General features: G+C 38.9%; 1 protein-coding gene across 9 annotated transcripts in view; it reads left to right on the top strand.

Annotated features, from left to right (window-relative positions):
• The window catches only part of LOC112675194 (coagulation factor XI), a 54,033-nt gene that overhangs the window by 15,299 nt on the left and 22,811 nt on the right, over positions 1 to 15,923 (top strand). For 3 of the 9 annotated variants that reach the window (XR_007402789.1, XM_049095150.1, XM_049095151.1), the window contains exons 5-11: positions 1,031 to 1,190; positions 1,618 to 1,733; positions 5,605 to 5,764; positions 6,569 to 6,678; positions 6,837 to 6,999; positions 7,087 to 7,199; positions 7,364 to 7,532. Coding sequence is in view for 7 of the 9 variants with exons in the window: in XM_049095150.1 (XP_048951107.1) it covers positions 1,031 to 1,190; positions 1,618 to 1,733; positions 5,605 to 5,764; positions 6,569 to 6,678; positions 6,837 to 6,999; positions 7,087 to 7,199; positions 7,364 to 7,532 (991 nt within the window). In the remaining 2 variants the exon portion in view is untranslated. Of the gene's footprint in view, positions 1 to 1,030; positions 1,191 to 1,617; positions 1,734 to 5,128; positions 5,187 to 5,604; positions 5,765 to 6,568; positions 6,679 to 6,836; positions 7,000 to 7,086; positions 7,200 to 7,363; positions 7,533 to 11,038; positions 11,218 to 12,342; positions 12,439 to 14,497; positions 14,638 to 15,151; positions 15,677 to 15,923 lie in introns of those variants that run through there. The other 6 variants (XM_025471733.3, XM_025471731.3, XM_035699749.2 and 3 more) reach the window with 5 other exon arrangements.

The raw sequence follows: 15,923 nt of genomic DNA, 5'->3' as shown, positions 1-15,923 counted from the left end.
ACTTTAGTTTAAAACATTTACAGGTAGGTTTATAGCTTTCCACTGATCATAAAGAAAAGTTTTAGTTTGTAAGTATCTCATCCCAACTCAGCTGGTTTCTTTTCTGATGTGCAGCAGAGTTGGAAAGAGACTTCATTTCTAGAATCTGCAAACTCCTATGGGCATGAATCACTGTGAGTTATCCACTGCCCTGCCCACCTCAATATATTGTTTTCCTACTAGTTTGTATTCTTTCTGTCATTCCCACTATTAAATCTAGTAGTATGACTTTTTCAACCATACCGTTAGGAGTGGAACATTACATACAACAGATTATGGTTATACTTCTGGTTTCCTTATCCAAGGGTCTAACTAACAAATCTGAGTGCCTTTTCTTTTTTCTTTTTTTTTTAAGCCTAAATCATAAATTTGGTTTGCTGTCTGTCAAAAAAATTATATTTTTTTGTGTATAAGATACATGTCAAATGAAAGGTTGCTTAAGTGAAATTGAACAAAAATATAAAGAAAATATAAATGGCTTCATCACAAATATACAAAGATTATTTCCTTTAATAGTGATTTGGCACATAGATGTCAATGGCAGGGCTTACAGATGAAATTCACAGACAGGAGTAGTTGAGAGCTGAGAAATAAGCAGAGATAGAGAAGCTCCTTCACTCAATGCAAGAAGTTGAGGGCACATCAGTTTGTTTAATAATGCGAACCCCTGGAACAATCACCAGGGCCCTCACTGCCGTTGCTTTGTCTTCCACTGCTCATTGATCATGAAATATTACCCATATGGTTGCATATACCTTACAGTTTTGGAAACAAAGTCACCCTTTCTCCATGCTAGTGCTCTAAAACATACTGGAGTGTTTTTAATTCGAGCAGAGTTTGATAATGTAGTGATGTCAGAAAAATTCTAAATCCCCTCACTAAAAAGGCAGTCGTGAAAAACAGAATATCATTCTTCAAAACTATCCTAATTGATGATCTAGTTCTAGAAGGAAAGCTTACTGAATTTGCTCTATGCATTTTACTTGTACAGCTTGCCACCGAGACATTCATAAAGGAATTGATATGAGAGGAGTCAATTTTAATGTCTCTAAGGTAAAAAGTGTTGAAGAATGCCAAAAAAAGTGCACCAATAGCATTCACTGCCAATTTTTCACATATGCCACTGAAACATTTTACAACGTAGAGTACCGGTGAGTAACATTCATGGTGTTTATTATTTCTGATGGTGCTTGTAAGATTTAATTGTACTTGTTGTAACTTTTTTTTTTTTTTTTTACAATGGAAAACCAAATAGGGCTTTGAGACTTAACCACTCTGCTTATTTATTTATTTACTCAGTTTTGGTGTCATTTTGCTAAGGAGAATAATTTCCATGGATTGGGAGATGAGGGTTTGTCTGAAAAATATCCCCCACTCCATTCTCACTCTAACCTTGCATGTGCAGAGCAGAAAAATGTCTTTTTGATTAATAATACAAACCCTGGACTCACTCAGGATCAAAGTCATTGTTCTGATTGCTTTATTTCCCACTGACCAAGGATCATTTCAATGCAAAATGGATTGCTACACGGATCTTACAGTTTAGGAAGAGAAGTAACCTCTTTTCTTCATATTTAGAAACAGCTGCCTTTTAAAGAATGGTCCAGGAGGAACACCCAGCAGTATAAAGGTGCTGGCTGATGTGGTATCTGGATTCTCACTGAAGTCCTGTGCACTCTCAGAAATTGGTAATTGTATGGCTACTATTTTACTTTGTGATCGTAGTAGGCAGAATTAGAATCCCCCAAAGAAATCTACACCCTAATTCCTGAAAATGTGTGAATGTTACAATACATGGCAAATGGGGCTTTGTAGAGGTGATTAAGCTAAGGATTTTGAGATGGGAGATAATTATTCTGGATTATGTGGATGGGCCCAAATGTAGTCACAAGAGTACTCATGAGAAAAAGAGGAAGACAGAGAGGTTGTAGTCAGAGAGAGAGAGAGTTTTGAAGAGGTCACACTGGTGGCTTTCAAGATGAAGAAAGGATCCATGAGCCAAGGAATTCAGGTAGCCTCCAGAAGCTGGAAAAGGCAAGGAAATGGGTCCTCCTATAGAGCTTCCAGAAGGAACAAAGCCCTGCCGACATCTTAATTGTAGCCCAGTGAGACCCGTTTCAGATTTCTGATCTCCAGAACGGTGAGATACTAAATTTGTATTATTTAAAGATACTGGGTTTGTGATAATTTGTTACAGCAGCAGCAGGAAACTAATGCAATTACATTGCAGAGAAAACTATAATGTCATTTCTTGGTGGTGTCCATTGTCTGGTGAAATGACTCAACCATAATGAATCAATAAAGTGCTGCTGTCGTTTGAATTACCCAGAAAATTGTCCCTCCACCTTATTTAGCATATCAGTCTGTTAGTGGTAGGATGTCACAGAAACCAAAGCACCAACATTCAATGCTACGCAGTATCCAGTGCCAGCTCCTGCCAAACTCCGCATGGGTGCTGGGTGAAGACCCCCCACCCCAAGGGAGATTGGGAAATTGGCAACAAGGCATCTTTTTTCCTCTTTGTTTCCTTTCCCCTCTGGCACATCCCCTCTGTGATGGGTACCAGATTTCTGGTTCAAATTTACTGATTATTTAATTTTTAACATTCACATTTGGTTCTTTTTTACAAGTGTGATTTCTATCTCTTTACTGATATCCTTTATTTGTCAGGACAATCTTTTCAGGTTTTTCTTCAGTTTTTTAGATGTGGATTCCTTTAGTTCTTTGAATATATTTAAAATAGTCGACATAAAAAAATAAAAATAAATAAAAATAAAAAATAAAATAGCCGACATAAAGTCTCTGCATAGTAGATGAGGAAGTTGGTACTTTCTTAGCAAAAATTTATGTTGTGCGTAGGGGCCATAGTTTCTTGTTTCTATGCATGGCTTGTATTTTTTTGTAAAAAAATTAGACCTTTTAAATTATAGCATACAGTAATGCTGGAAATCAGATTCCCTCCTTCCCCAAAGTCTGCTGTTGTTACCACTTTTTGTTACTGCTCTTTGTTTGGTGACTTTCCTGAACTAATTCTGTATTTATTCTTTGTAGATATGACCAGGAATGTTTCTACTTGATTTTCCTAATACTTAGCTAATGATTAGGCATAGATTTCCATATGTGCCTGGAAACAGTAAGTCTCTCGGGCTTTGACGAAGGGGCGTTTTGTGAGTGTTGGGGCACGCTACCAACCTGCAGACAGGCATTTCACAACTTTGCCTTGGCCTTGGCCTTCTGCCCACCCAGGGTGCAATGTCAGCAGGCCTGAGGGGTTAGGACTTTCTCAGATCTTTTATGGACTTGTGCCCAGCCCTGCTCATGCACACAGCCCTGTACTTGTAGATGGCCTTCTAGATTCCCTGGAATATGTCAAAGATTTTCTTCTCTTTTTTTTTATGTCAAAGATTTTCACCATCACCCTCTTTCCCTTCATTTTCCTTTTAAGAATTTTGTCAGCTTATTGTTTGCTCCAGCTATTACTGCTGCCCTAGGAAGCTGCAATGTTACATAATTGCCACTTTTTGGTTGTTGTTTGTTTTTTGTTCTTGGCAAACACTTGCAAGGAACAGGCTGTTTACACTGAAGAGGCTCTGAGTCATGTCAAATAAACTCAGTCCTCATGAATAGTTCCTGAGAACATCCACACAGGTCAAATAATGGTTTAGCTGGGGCTGGGGATGGAGCTTTGGAGCATCCTGCCCCAACCCCATCCTGCCCCCTCCAGGGCTGCTGGATTGCTGGTTTTCAGCATGATTGTGGGGCTATTTCCAAGGAACTGAGGAGAGGAGAACGGAAATAGGGCAAATTAAAATCCCACAAAACTCACTGTTCTTACAGAGATTCAGCTGTTTCTCTTGAGCAAATGCTCCCTGGACTGTTATAATCTGATTAATTTTGATTAATTTCTAGAGCTCTGAAAACACTGACAATTTTGCCTCTACTCACATTATTTTTATGGAGGAGAGGATTTTTCAGGGGTCCTTCCCCTGCCATTTCCACTAACACCCTAGAGTGCTTCTGATAAAGCAAAACAAAACAAATGAAACCAAAAAACTAGCTTTAAAAAAGAAAATGGTTCTTCTTAACAGGATAGCTCTTGTGTTTTTGTCAACTGGACGGGTCAAGTAGCAACTGCAACACTAGACAATTCTGTGCTGCATGTTTCATACGCAGCAATGGACACCCAGAGTACTTCAGAATTGGGGAATCAGGAGAGTAGGATATCTAGAAGTAATGGAAAACATAAAATGGCTAAAGGGGAAGGTCAAAGGCATTTAACCTGAACAAGATCAGGATGACTGTCTTAATTTTTTGTTTATAGAAGGGTGTCATTGAAGAACGGATTAAATTAACCTGTGTGGTGCCATTAGGCAGGTCTAGGTAGATGCTACCATGAAAAAAATAAAACTATTCTAACCCTTAGAAAGGACCAGAAAAAAATTGGGCCTTGTCACAAGGTAGTGGGCTCTTTGTCGCTATAAATATCTTAGGAAAAGGGAAACAACTTGTCAGGAACATCCTAGAGGGATGGAGTTGTAGGTTGTGGTTGTTGCATGGATGTCCCACCTCAGGAGGGATGACCTCTAAGTTCTCTTCCAGCTTCCAGAGTCTGCATTTTTTTTTCTTTAAAGATTTAATTAGTAGAGGCTGAATTTCCAAGACTGCCCATATTATGGTATGGTGTTATTAACGATAATTTATTATCATTATGATGATATCATGTCACTAGAGGTACTTTCTCTTGAAACACCTATGTTCATTTAAATTAGGACTCTTTTTGTCCTTCCTATAATTGCTATCATTATTCCACAATTTTAACAAAATTTGTTATCAAATTGAGTAAACCGAGTAAATAATATGAACACAAATAAACACATAACTGAGACACAAAATAAGGGGCATCTGGGTAGTTCAGTTGGTTAAGCATCTGATTCTTGATTTTAACTCAGGTCATGATCTCAGGGTCCAGAGATCAAGCCTCATGTCAGGCTCAGCACTCAGAGTGGAGTCTGCTTATCCCTCCTCTCTTTCTCTTTTTTCATTAATAAATAACATCTTTAAGAAAATAAGATTATATAAAGATAACGAAAGTGGGTTTTCTCCTGTTCTAATTTCAATGGGCACATGGCATTTTTGTTAGCTACCTGGTATCTTTGTTAATCTGTTTTTATTAAAATCTTTTTTGTAATGCTCAGAAAATGTAACACAAAACCTTATCTCCTAAGATCTGGAATTCAGGGTCAGGATAATAGAAAGAAAATCTAAACATATGCTAAGTAACTTACATATTTTGCATAGATTGAGATGGAGCCGAGAGTATAGGTTGAGATATTTCACTTCTCTGACATAGAAATCTTTTATCAGATTTAGACCAATTTTTCCTTCTTCCAAATGGCAAACAAGTCTGAGGATAAAGGTCCATTTTAATGGACCTTTTCTTCACTTAGGGTATGTGGTGCTATGAATAACAAACAGTCAAAATTTCCTTAGATAGGATGACAAAGGACAAGTCACTTGAGTGTCATGTCATTTGCTGAGGACTGTCTCCCCTCTGTGAGTTCACAGGTTGCCACATGAACATTTTCCAGCACCTGGCATTTTCGGATGTGGACGTTGCCAGAGTTGTCACCCCAGATGCTTTTGTGTGCCAAACCATTTGCACCTACCATCCCAACTGCCTCTTCTTTACATTCTACACAAAGGCGTGGCATCTAGAACCGCAAAGGTGAGTAAGAACGTGTGACATTGGCTACGATCCTGTCATCACTGTAATTTTATAGTTTGGGTTTTTGAAAACCTTTGTTCATTTCCTCAGAGCACTTGAAGCCAGGGCTTAAGTAGGTAGTTTCCTGCCAGGTGTACATTAGTTAAGAGCTTAGCCAACTTGTCCACCTACCTTCTCTTCCTGAAACATAGCATTGGATCCATGGAACAATGGCCGTGGAAGAAAAGAATCAGATGCCTTTCTTACTGATCTAAATGTTTTCTCTTATTAACTTGAAGTAAAAACCACTCACTGACAGCATATCCATTAATATTGTCTCTAATTCCTACCTCAGAAACTAGAGCCCTGTTTATCCCGATTGACCTCTTTACCCTCAGATAATCTATTCTTTTCTTTCTGTACAAAAGTGGAGCCAAGGGATGAGTGTATAGTTAATACAATACCATCAGCCACAGAAACGCCTAGAATTTGGTGTTGGCTCTTTCTTCTTTTTCATTTTCCCTTTTTTGCTTTCTTTTCAATGAGAAGGTGGAACTTTACCATTCTTCTCTCTCTAGGTTATCTGTGCCTATCAGTTTTCCTTAGACAGAGATGTGGCTTGGTTTACATTTAATCTCTGTGATTTATTAGAGAGAATCCTGTGGTCTGCTTTACTTTCTTTCTTTTTTTTTTCTGTCTGCTTTACTTTCAAAAGAGTTTCTCAGAGGAATAAAATTTGCAGAGGTGATTTTCAAAACATGAAGAGTTTTGTGTTTGCCTTTAACACAGCTTTGTTTCTCTCTTTTGCTTTTTTTTTTTTAATAGAAATGTTTGCTTTCTTAAGACTTCCAAAAGCGGGACACCAAGTTCACCCACTTCTCAGAAAAATGCCATGTCCGGATACAGCCTTTTAACCTGCAAGAAAGCTTTGCCTGGTAATGTAATTCAATAATAATAGCACATAAAATGTGATACACTTCATGATCTTCTAACAAGTAATAGCGAAGAAACAAACCCCAGTACCAAAACCTCGGATAAATGTGGTTTATAGCTGTTTTCATTTTGTATCTTTTTATGTCTCTAATTCACACAGAGCCGTGTCATTCCAAAATTTACTCAGGAGTGGATTTTGAAGGGGAAGAACTGAATGTGACCTTTGCTGAAGGAGTGAATGCTTGCCAAGAGACTTGTACCAAGATGATTCGCTGTCAGTTTTTTACTTACTCTTTACGCCCAGAAGACTGTAGAGGAGAGAAGTTAGTGAACATTTATTTTTCAAAGACAATTGCATGAGTTATGCCCTTCTCTGAAAGTTTAATCTTTCTCCTGATCATTTTATCTAGGTGCAAGTGTTCCTTACGATTATCTTTGGATGGTTCCCCAACTGGGATGACATATGGGACACGAGTGAGCTCTGGTTATTCTTTGAGGTTGTGTAAAAGTGGGGACAGTTCTGGTGAGTGAGCCTCACTTTTTCATGGAACTGTAAAGGGATTCCTGTGTTGTTTTGATCGATTGCTTAGTTTCAGATAGCAGAATTATGTATTTTGTTTTCCTTGGCTGAGAAGAACTCTGAGTCGCCTCTAATGCTAACCATTAACTTTAAGACTCTCTTTTTAGTCTGCACAACAAAAACGAGCACACGCATTGTTGGAGGAACCAACTCTTCTTGGGGAGAGTGGCCCTGGCAGGTCAGCCTGCAAGTGAAGCTGAGAGCTCAGAGCCACTTGTGTGGAGGGTCAATCATTGGACGCCAGTGGGTCCTCACTGCTGCCCATTGCTTTGATGAGTAAGTACGGCGTGTGTCTTATCCAGAGTCTTGACCTGCCTTTTTGTTTGGATGAATCTATGATAAGTTTCTTGAACATCATGTCAGTGTGTTCATCAAAGTTTATTCTTTAATAAAAGACTTTTTTTTTAAGGCAGATATAATAAAAGGCATTTTAAAGCAGGGCTGATATTCAAAATGTTGAACAGCTAGTGAGGCTTCTCTGAGCACTGACTGATCTGACCCATCAGAACACAGTGCGGCCTGTTTGCAGGGCTGGCAATCCCGGGGGGCTATCACTCCTACTTTAAAGAATAAGAAAAAATGCCCCACCTGCTTCCACCTCCATCCACCACTCCCCAAATGTATTTTTCAAAGACTTAATTTTCCAGGCCCATAGACCTTTTGCTTTCAGCTCTTTGATTCACAAATGTACTCAATAATAGAGTGAAAACAAAAATGGGAGGTGGTTATATATTTCAGTGAATAAAATCTGGTAAAATATTTCTACTTTATAAGGAAAATTGTACATGTGGCAGGGTTTTAAAGTTTTAAAACACTTAGACCTTGTACCTGAATGGGGCTTGAGTCACAGCTCTGTCACTTATTGGAGGCATGAGTGACCTTGGGCGATTTGTAAATCTCTCTTTATTTTCCTGTCTGCAAAATAGGAACAATAATATCTAATTATAAGGTTATTAGAAGGGTTACGTGATACACTTAAAAGTCCTTAGCTCTATACCTAGAACATAAAATCACTGCCCCCCCCCCCCAATAAGCTATGATTAAATAAGAAATGTAAAAATGGACAAAGCATAGGAATAGCAAGAAATACAAATAGCCCTAAAATAAAAGATACTTGGTCTCTCTCAGGAGGTATTTTGTTTTCAAAGAATTCTCCCTCTTGCTCTGACTAAGAGGGTAGGTCCCTGGTTGCCATGTGTCAGGATTGAGGATCTGGCTGCTGACTATACCAGAGTCAATGGTACTGCTGAGCAGAGCAAGGCTCCTTCATGGTTGCCACATAGCAGCATGGGACTCCAGGTAGTGGCTCTGCTACACATGGCATTGCTAAAGGGGAATCCTAGTGACTTGGAAGGAAAGACCCTGTGAAGGGGAAATAGTAGGTCCTCCCTTTTCACAAAATGCACTCCAATTTAGGACCAAGAATTTTCATCCTTTTTTCCCCCCAGCTTTACTGAGATATAATTGATATATGACATTGTGTAAGTTTAAGGTGTAATGTAATGATTTCACATATGCATGCATTGCAAAATGATTACCCTAATAAGGTTAGTTAAGACATCTGCACATCCATCACTACACATAATTACTTTTTTGTGGGTAGTGAAAATTTTCAAGATTTGCACTCTTAGCAACTTTCAATGTTTCAAGTATTGTTAACTGCAGTCACCATGCTGTACATTAAGTCTCCAGAACCCATTTATAACTAGAAGTTTGTACCCTTTACTCCTTCCTGCCGTGACACTCCCCTGCAACCACCAATCTGTTCTCTGCATCTATGAGTTAAGTTTTTTTTAGGTTCCACATATGGATGAAAACATATAGCATCTGTCTTTCTCTGACTTATTTCATTTAGCATAATACCCTCAAGTCCCATCCACATTGTTGCAAATTGCAGGATTTCCTTCATTTCTATGGCTGAATAATATTCCATTGTATGTGCACATACACAGACATGCTTATATGCATATGTATAATACATGTATGCATATGTATATATTATATATGTGTATATACACAGACACTGTATATATTATACCACATTTTTTAAATCATTCATCTATTAATGAACTTAGGTTGTCTCCATGTCCTGGCTATTACAAATAATGCTGCTGTGAACATGGGAGGGCAGATAACTCTCAAGGTAGTCTTCTCATTTTCTTTGAATATATACCCAGAAGCGGAATGGCTGAATCTTAAGGTAGTTCCATTTTTAAATTTTTGAAGAACCTCCATATTGTTTTCCACAGTGGCTGCACCAATTTATATTAAGAATTTTCATTCTTGAAGGCTCAGTGTTGTTGAGTTTGTAAGAGATAATGTACACGGAAACACTGATTTTATTGAAAGAAGATCACTTGTGCCCTTATTTGTATGATTTTCTCTAGAGTTTTATGCAAATATTATCTAGCATTTCTCCATGATGATAAAAACGTCCAAATCTTTACAAAAGATAAGACTTTGTTTTAGGTCTTAATTTTAGATTTACTTTGTATTCATATTTTAAAAAATTAATTTAGGGGTGCCAGAGTGGCTCAGTTGGTTGAGCAACTGACTGTGGCTCAGGTCATGATCTCAGGGTCCTGGGATTCAGTCTCACGGCAGGCTCCATGCTTAGCGGGGAGTCTACTTGTCTCTCTATCCCTCCCCACACTCATGCTCTCTCAAATAAATAAATAAAATCCTTTAAAAAAGAGTTAATTTAAATTTTCACACTTCTGAAACTATCGATATTTTATTATTTATATTTATTTTTATATTCTATTATATTCTGATTTTGTTCTTTGGCCATGCCATGAGGTGAGCTTTATTTTCATTAATGACACAAATAATTTTCTAGAACAGGCCAAGGCAAACTGGAGAATTAGTAGTTCTGGTGGGGGTCCTCTGAGGGCCCCACAGTCTGGGTGCATCCGCTCAGGGTGCCGGGTCACTCAGGTTAGTTCTGAGTCATTAGTAGCTATTAGTTCGGGTCATTAGTAGTTCTGGTGGGGGGGTCCTCTGAGAGTCACATAGGCTGGGTGTATCTGCTCATGGCTCAGCCTGTCACTCAGGTCCATCTTGCAGGTGGCTCTTCATGTCAGGCCTGGGCTGTCTCTAAGATGATGGGGGTAGGGAATCCTTCAGGTTCTTAGGAACCTTCTTCACTCCTCCTTTCCTGCTCAGTGGTCTCTGGTGAGTAGGTGTTCTCCTGTGTCTCTGTTGTCCTCAGCCTGGCCCTACAGAAGCAGGTGATCCCCGGCTTGTCTGCTACTGTCTGGAACCACCCTGGAGTTCCTCTCAGAGCCCCATGCCTGATGCTCCCACTCGCCTTGCTGCAGCCAGAGGCCTAGAAAGATGACTTTTGAGTATCACTGAAGCCTCCCAATTTTGCCCAGTGAGGGGGGCGTGTGTACGATCAGTCTGACAAGTTCATGGAAGCGATTGCTTTCAGGTTTGCTGAACTGAGCAGGATTTCCCCACAATAAACTATGAGTCTCTCCCAGACAGTTTCTCTCAGATTTGGGACAGCAATGCTCTTGCATTTTTACTTACAGTAATGAAATAACTACATAAATGCACATGTTCAATGTTTTTAACTAAATCTTCAGAGATTCGGTGTTGCTGCTGGTAGTGATGACATGTTGCCAGGAAGCGAAATTAGGTAAGTAAAAATATGCCATTTGCAGTATTTTCTTCCCAGCCCAAAGCACCAATTTCAAAAGGTAAAATTGAAAGGAAAAAGGGCCAAAAACAAAGGCTGTCTTTCTGGTTTCAAATGAGTCTTTATTTTTCCCTCCTAGACTCTCCTTGCCAGATGTTTGGCGCATTTATAGTGGCATTTTAAATCTGTCAGAGATTACAAAAGAAACACCTTTCTCGCAAATAAAAGAGATTATCATTCACCAAAATTACAAAATCACAGACGGTGGTAGTTACGATATTGCCTTAATAAAACTTGAGGCTCCTTTGAATTATACAGGTATGTAGCATATTTAAGGAGAAGCTATTCAGCTGAGTTCAGCAGCTTTAAATTTTCACATCAATTTGAGCAAAAGGGTAGAATCTGGAGAGATTGTCTTTAGTTTCTGGTTGATGGAGTTGGGAGCGAGTTGAGGAATTGCCAAGGGAGACAACACCTGTGACTTGGATAAATCTCTTCTATTTAAGGGATAAGAAGTAGAAATTGGTCTCTTCAGGTAGGAATCCAGGTGCATATGCATTATTGAAATAATACACATGGGAAATGTCTTGGCTGTTTAGGAAGCATGGCTCCCTTTGGCAAGAGTAGCACGATGACTGTGGCTTTGGGCATGTTAGGAATATATGAAGACTAGTAGGGCCAGATGCTAATTCCCAGGTCTAACTTGAGTGGAAGGAAGCTCTGGGAAGCTGGTAGTGTGGTGGTGGGAAGTGTGGCCTCCGTGGCACAATGCTCCACAGTTGGTGAATACCCTCTGTGTCCAGGAATGATTACGTGACCTTGGTCAAGTTGCTTTTACCTCTTTGTACCTCGAATTTCTGCATCTGTAAAATGAGCATGATAGTCACCTGTTGGTGTGTCATAAAAATTGCTAATTAGTAAGTTAAAGCACGTAAAATAGTGCTTCAAACAGTGGAGACACTGTTATTACTATTGAAAGTATCAGAAAGGGAGACAGAACGTAAAGACTGCTAACTCTGGGAAACGAACTAGGGGTGGTAGAAGGGGAGGAGGGCGGGGGGTGGGAGTGAATGGGTGACGGGCACTGGGTGTTATTCTGTATGTTAGTAAATTGAACACCAATAAAAAAATAAATTAAAAAAAAAAAAAGAAAGTAACATACACAGAGTAAAATACTTCTAAATGCTTTTGACAGAAATACATGTTCTGAGTTTAAGATTTAATTGAGAAAATTTGGCACCAAAAATGTCATGTGAAAATGAGTCTGATAATGAGAAATTTTCTTGAATCATTGGCCTTAGCAATCAAATAGAAAGCAAAAGGGTCATTTTTTCATGGTAGTACGCTAGAGAAAGAGAATATGGAAAAAGGAAGTTGTGTATTTTTACAGTCAATACCTATAACTTTGTTTAATCAAACTCTAATCTAAAAATTACCTTTCAGAATTCCAAAAACCAATATGCCTCCCTTCCAAAGATGATACAAATACAACTTATACTAATTGCTGGGTAACTGGATGGGGCTTCACAAAAGAAAGAGGTACAGCATGATATATTTTTTTAAGATTTTATTTATTTATTCATGAGAGACACACAGAGAGAGAGAGAGGCAGAGACACAGGCAGAGGGAGAAGCGGGCTGCATGCCGAGAGCCCCATGTGGGAATTCGATCCCAGGAATCCAGGATCATTCCCCGAGCCTAAGGCAGATGCTCAACTGCTGAGCCACCCAGGCGCCCCCAGCATGATATTTTAAATGTTGTTCTTAAAACAAGTCTTTTACCTTAAGGTACACAGAGTGAATCAGTTTAACTGGCCTCTGTCTGAAATTTTATCCAAACTCATCACCATTCCAATCTATTCATTCTCAAATATTTACTCACTGATTCTTGAGAAGATGTATTTTTCTTTGGATCTGGAAAAATTTATGAGGTAACCTCTTAAGAATCTTACTTAATAATAAAGTTCACTTGTTTGACTATGGGATAAAGGATTTGTCCCATATGGGGCTAATAAGACCACTCAAGCCTATCCTGTCCTCACTACTAATAGTGTTTCCATCTCTCAGTGCCATTATTTTGCCTTTATACTAAGGGTCAGGAGTAGAGGCAGGCACACCATCTTTTTCTGGAAGGCTCTAAATGTTTTTTGTGTTGTTATTGTTGTTTCATGCATCCTTCCTGTAATCTGATGAAGCCTATGAGCCACTTTTGTAATGGTGCTTTTATTTTTTTATTTTTTAAAAGATTTTATTTATTTATTCATAAGAGACACATAGAGAGAGGCAGATACATAGGCAGAGGGAGAAGCAGGCTCCCCACGGGGAACCCCATGTGGGACTCGATCTCAGGACTTCAGGATCATGACCTGAGCCAAAGGCAGACCCTCAACCATTGAGCCACCCAGGCACCCCTGCCGTGGTGCTTTTAAATACTTAAAAAGCACATATAGACATATGAAGGAAACAAGTGAAATTGCAATAGAGTTATCAAAATACTTTCAAAAAGATGCAATACGGGAATGCATGAGTTTCTTTAATATATTAAATAGTAAGTTTTTCAAGTAACTACCATAATATCAGCCACAGCTGTCACATGAAACTATCACAAGTGTGATGAAAAATATCTGTGCTCTTGACTAATGGCAAAGCCATCCTACTAACACTCCCATTTTTATTGCCTGCACTCATAGCTGAAGGTAGTGTTAGACTTCAGTTGGAGATTGGTGAAAATAAGGATGTATTTTCCTATCCAAGTGTATAGAGCAAGTGAATTCTTTCTGTGGACGCCAGTTTAAGAAGCCCTGCTCACGGGTAGTTGGTGTTTTTAAATTGTCCTTGGATTTCCCATGAAACAGACTTTTCTCGCTTTCCAAAGTTTTGTTCTTGATAGACACTATAGGAATAAAATTTGCACATTCTTTACATATTTAAGCTCATCAAGATCTTTCCTTCTTTCCTGACTTAGTCCTTTATTCAGTGAATTCAAATTTTCTAAATGTTTGACTGGTACCTTAAGGCAGAAAGAAATTTTAAGAGTAACCTTAACTAAGAAAGGAGAGCTCCCAACATATGTTCCAGGGGAACCTGGACACGGGCAGAAATGTAATTATTTGTGAATAAATCGTTCTTCGTGGAAAATATTTGCATAGTTAAAAAACAAAATACTCTTCTGAGCATATGGTGAGTTCCCCCCCCAACATCACATGTTTTTAAATGATCATGTTGAATATATAAAACAAAAACTGAAAGATAAGAATTTCCAGCTTTGGGGTTGGAGGTGATAAGAGGGAATTTCTGAGAGATTTCTATTGGGATGAGAGGTTGGCAGGGAATCTGGTCAGCCTTGGGGTGCTGGGGTTGTCCTAACATTGACATCAGAGGCCAGTACATGGAGCTCTCTGTTTATCAATTTCTTTTTGCTTTTCTCTCTGTGTGTCTCTCTGTTGGTGTGATTAACTCTACTTTTTCACCCTTTACTATTTTTACCTAAAGAAATTACCTAAATGAAAGGTTCATAACACTGATTTGCTTTAAGACATTAGTAGTTTCAGACTCATCGTATTTCCTCCTTCTGAAGTTTTATATTGATTACCTCACAGGGGAAATCCAAAATAGCCTACAAAAGGCAAATATTCCTTTGGTACCAAATGAAGAATGCCAGAAAAAATATAGAGATTATGAAGTAAACAAACAGATGATCTGTGCTGGCTATAAAGAAGGAGGGAAAGATGCCTGCAAGGTAATACACTCAGTGATGAAAAAAAAACACACAGTAGTCTACTTGAGAAAAATCAACTACAAAATATATTCTCCATAGTACATTTCATTGTATTTTTCTTTAAAAAATTGGAGCCAAATAATCTGACAATTTCAAAAGTAACCTTTGATGAACTGAATATATATGTGTGTGTGTGTGTGTGTAAATGTTTATTCTATTATAATCTGTGCAGAGGCATACTATATATAAGGGAGCACCATGGTACATAAAATAGCTGTACTAAAATATTAGAGCATTAGATTTACTTGACATTGAGATTCTGATATCAACATGTCCTTTTTGGAATAAATAGAAAATGCAACCATACGTATTGAATTCACTTATTTTCGTCACATCCAGAGGAATGAGGAAGGCAAGATACCCAAAGAACTATAAGGAACTGTATGTACGTGTTGTGTGTGGTGTGACTACAGAATTTTAAAGGCACAACTGTCATACTTTGTATTATTTCATTTTTCCACTCACTGTGACACAGGGAGATTCAGGTGGTCCCTTAGTTTGTAAACACAACGGAAACTGGCATTTGGTGGGCATCACCAGTTGGGGTGAAGGCTGTGGCCGCAGAGAACAACCAGGTGTCTACACCAAAGTGGCTGAGTATGTGGACTGGATTTTAGAGAAAACACAGGTTGGTGATGGGCACGCCGGTCTTGGATGAAGTCACCAGTGCGAAGAAGCTTTCTAGAGATGGGAAAGAGCCCGGGTTGTAGCATGAATTTTACAACCTGGGTCCAGCTCAAATGCTAAGCCTTGGAGTCTTCGTCTGCAAAATTGTGGAGAATAGTATCTGCTTCATGTCCTTGTCATAAGGGTAAAAGGAGACAGTGCACACAAAGCTGCTGAGGAAAATGTTGTGCAGAGGCAGGCTGTCAGCCTCCAGTAAAAATGCTAATAATGGAAGATAACAAGTGAACATTTCCGCAATTATTTGTTGCAAAATAAAATGGCAAAAGAATGTGACTCAAAAGTGTGTTCTTCTGATTGTGAGACAGAATGAAAGGTAAGTAACTCCAGATTCTAGCACCGTGCTTGTGCTGGCCTCGCTCTTCTCTGACTGCCTCCTCTGGATCTCGATATATATCTTAGGGACAGTAATCTCTTCTCTTTTCGTCGCCTGCATGGTCATCAAAACCTACCACTGCCTGCCTCACTTGGGGCAAAGAGCCAGTAAGCTTGGGTCTTGTTCTGCCAACTGTAGAATATTAACTTTTCCAAGAAAGAGATGTGTTTTCTGAACCTTGGAGAAT

This window comes from Canis lupus, chromosome 16 (assembly GCF_003254725.2).
Source record: "Canis lupus dingo isolate Sandy chromosome 16, ASM325472v2, whole genome shotgun sequence".
NCBI classification, from domain to species: Eukaryota; Metazoa; Chordata; class Mammalia; order Carnivora; family Canidae; genus Canis; species Canis lupus.
Note: the sequence above shows the minus strand (reverse complement) of the source record. Positions and strands in the feature narration are given on the sequence as shown.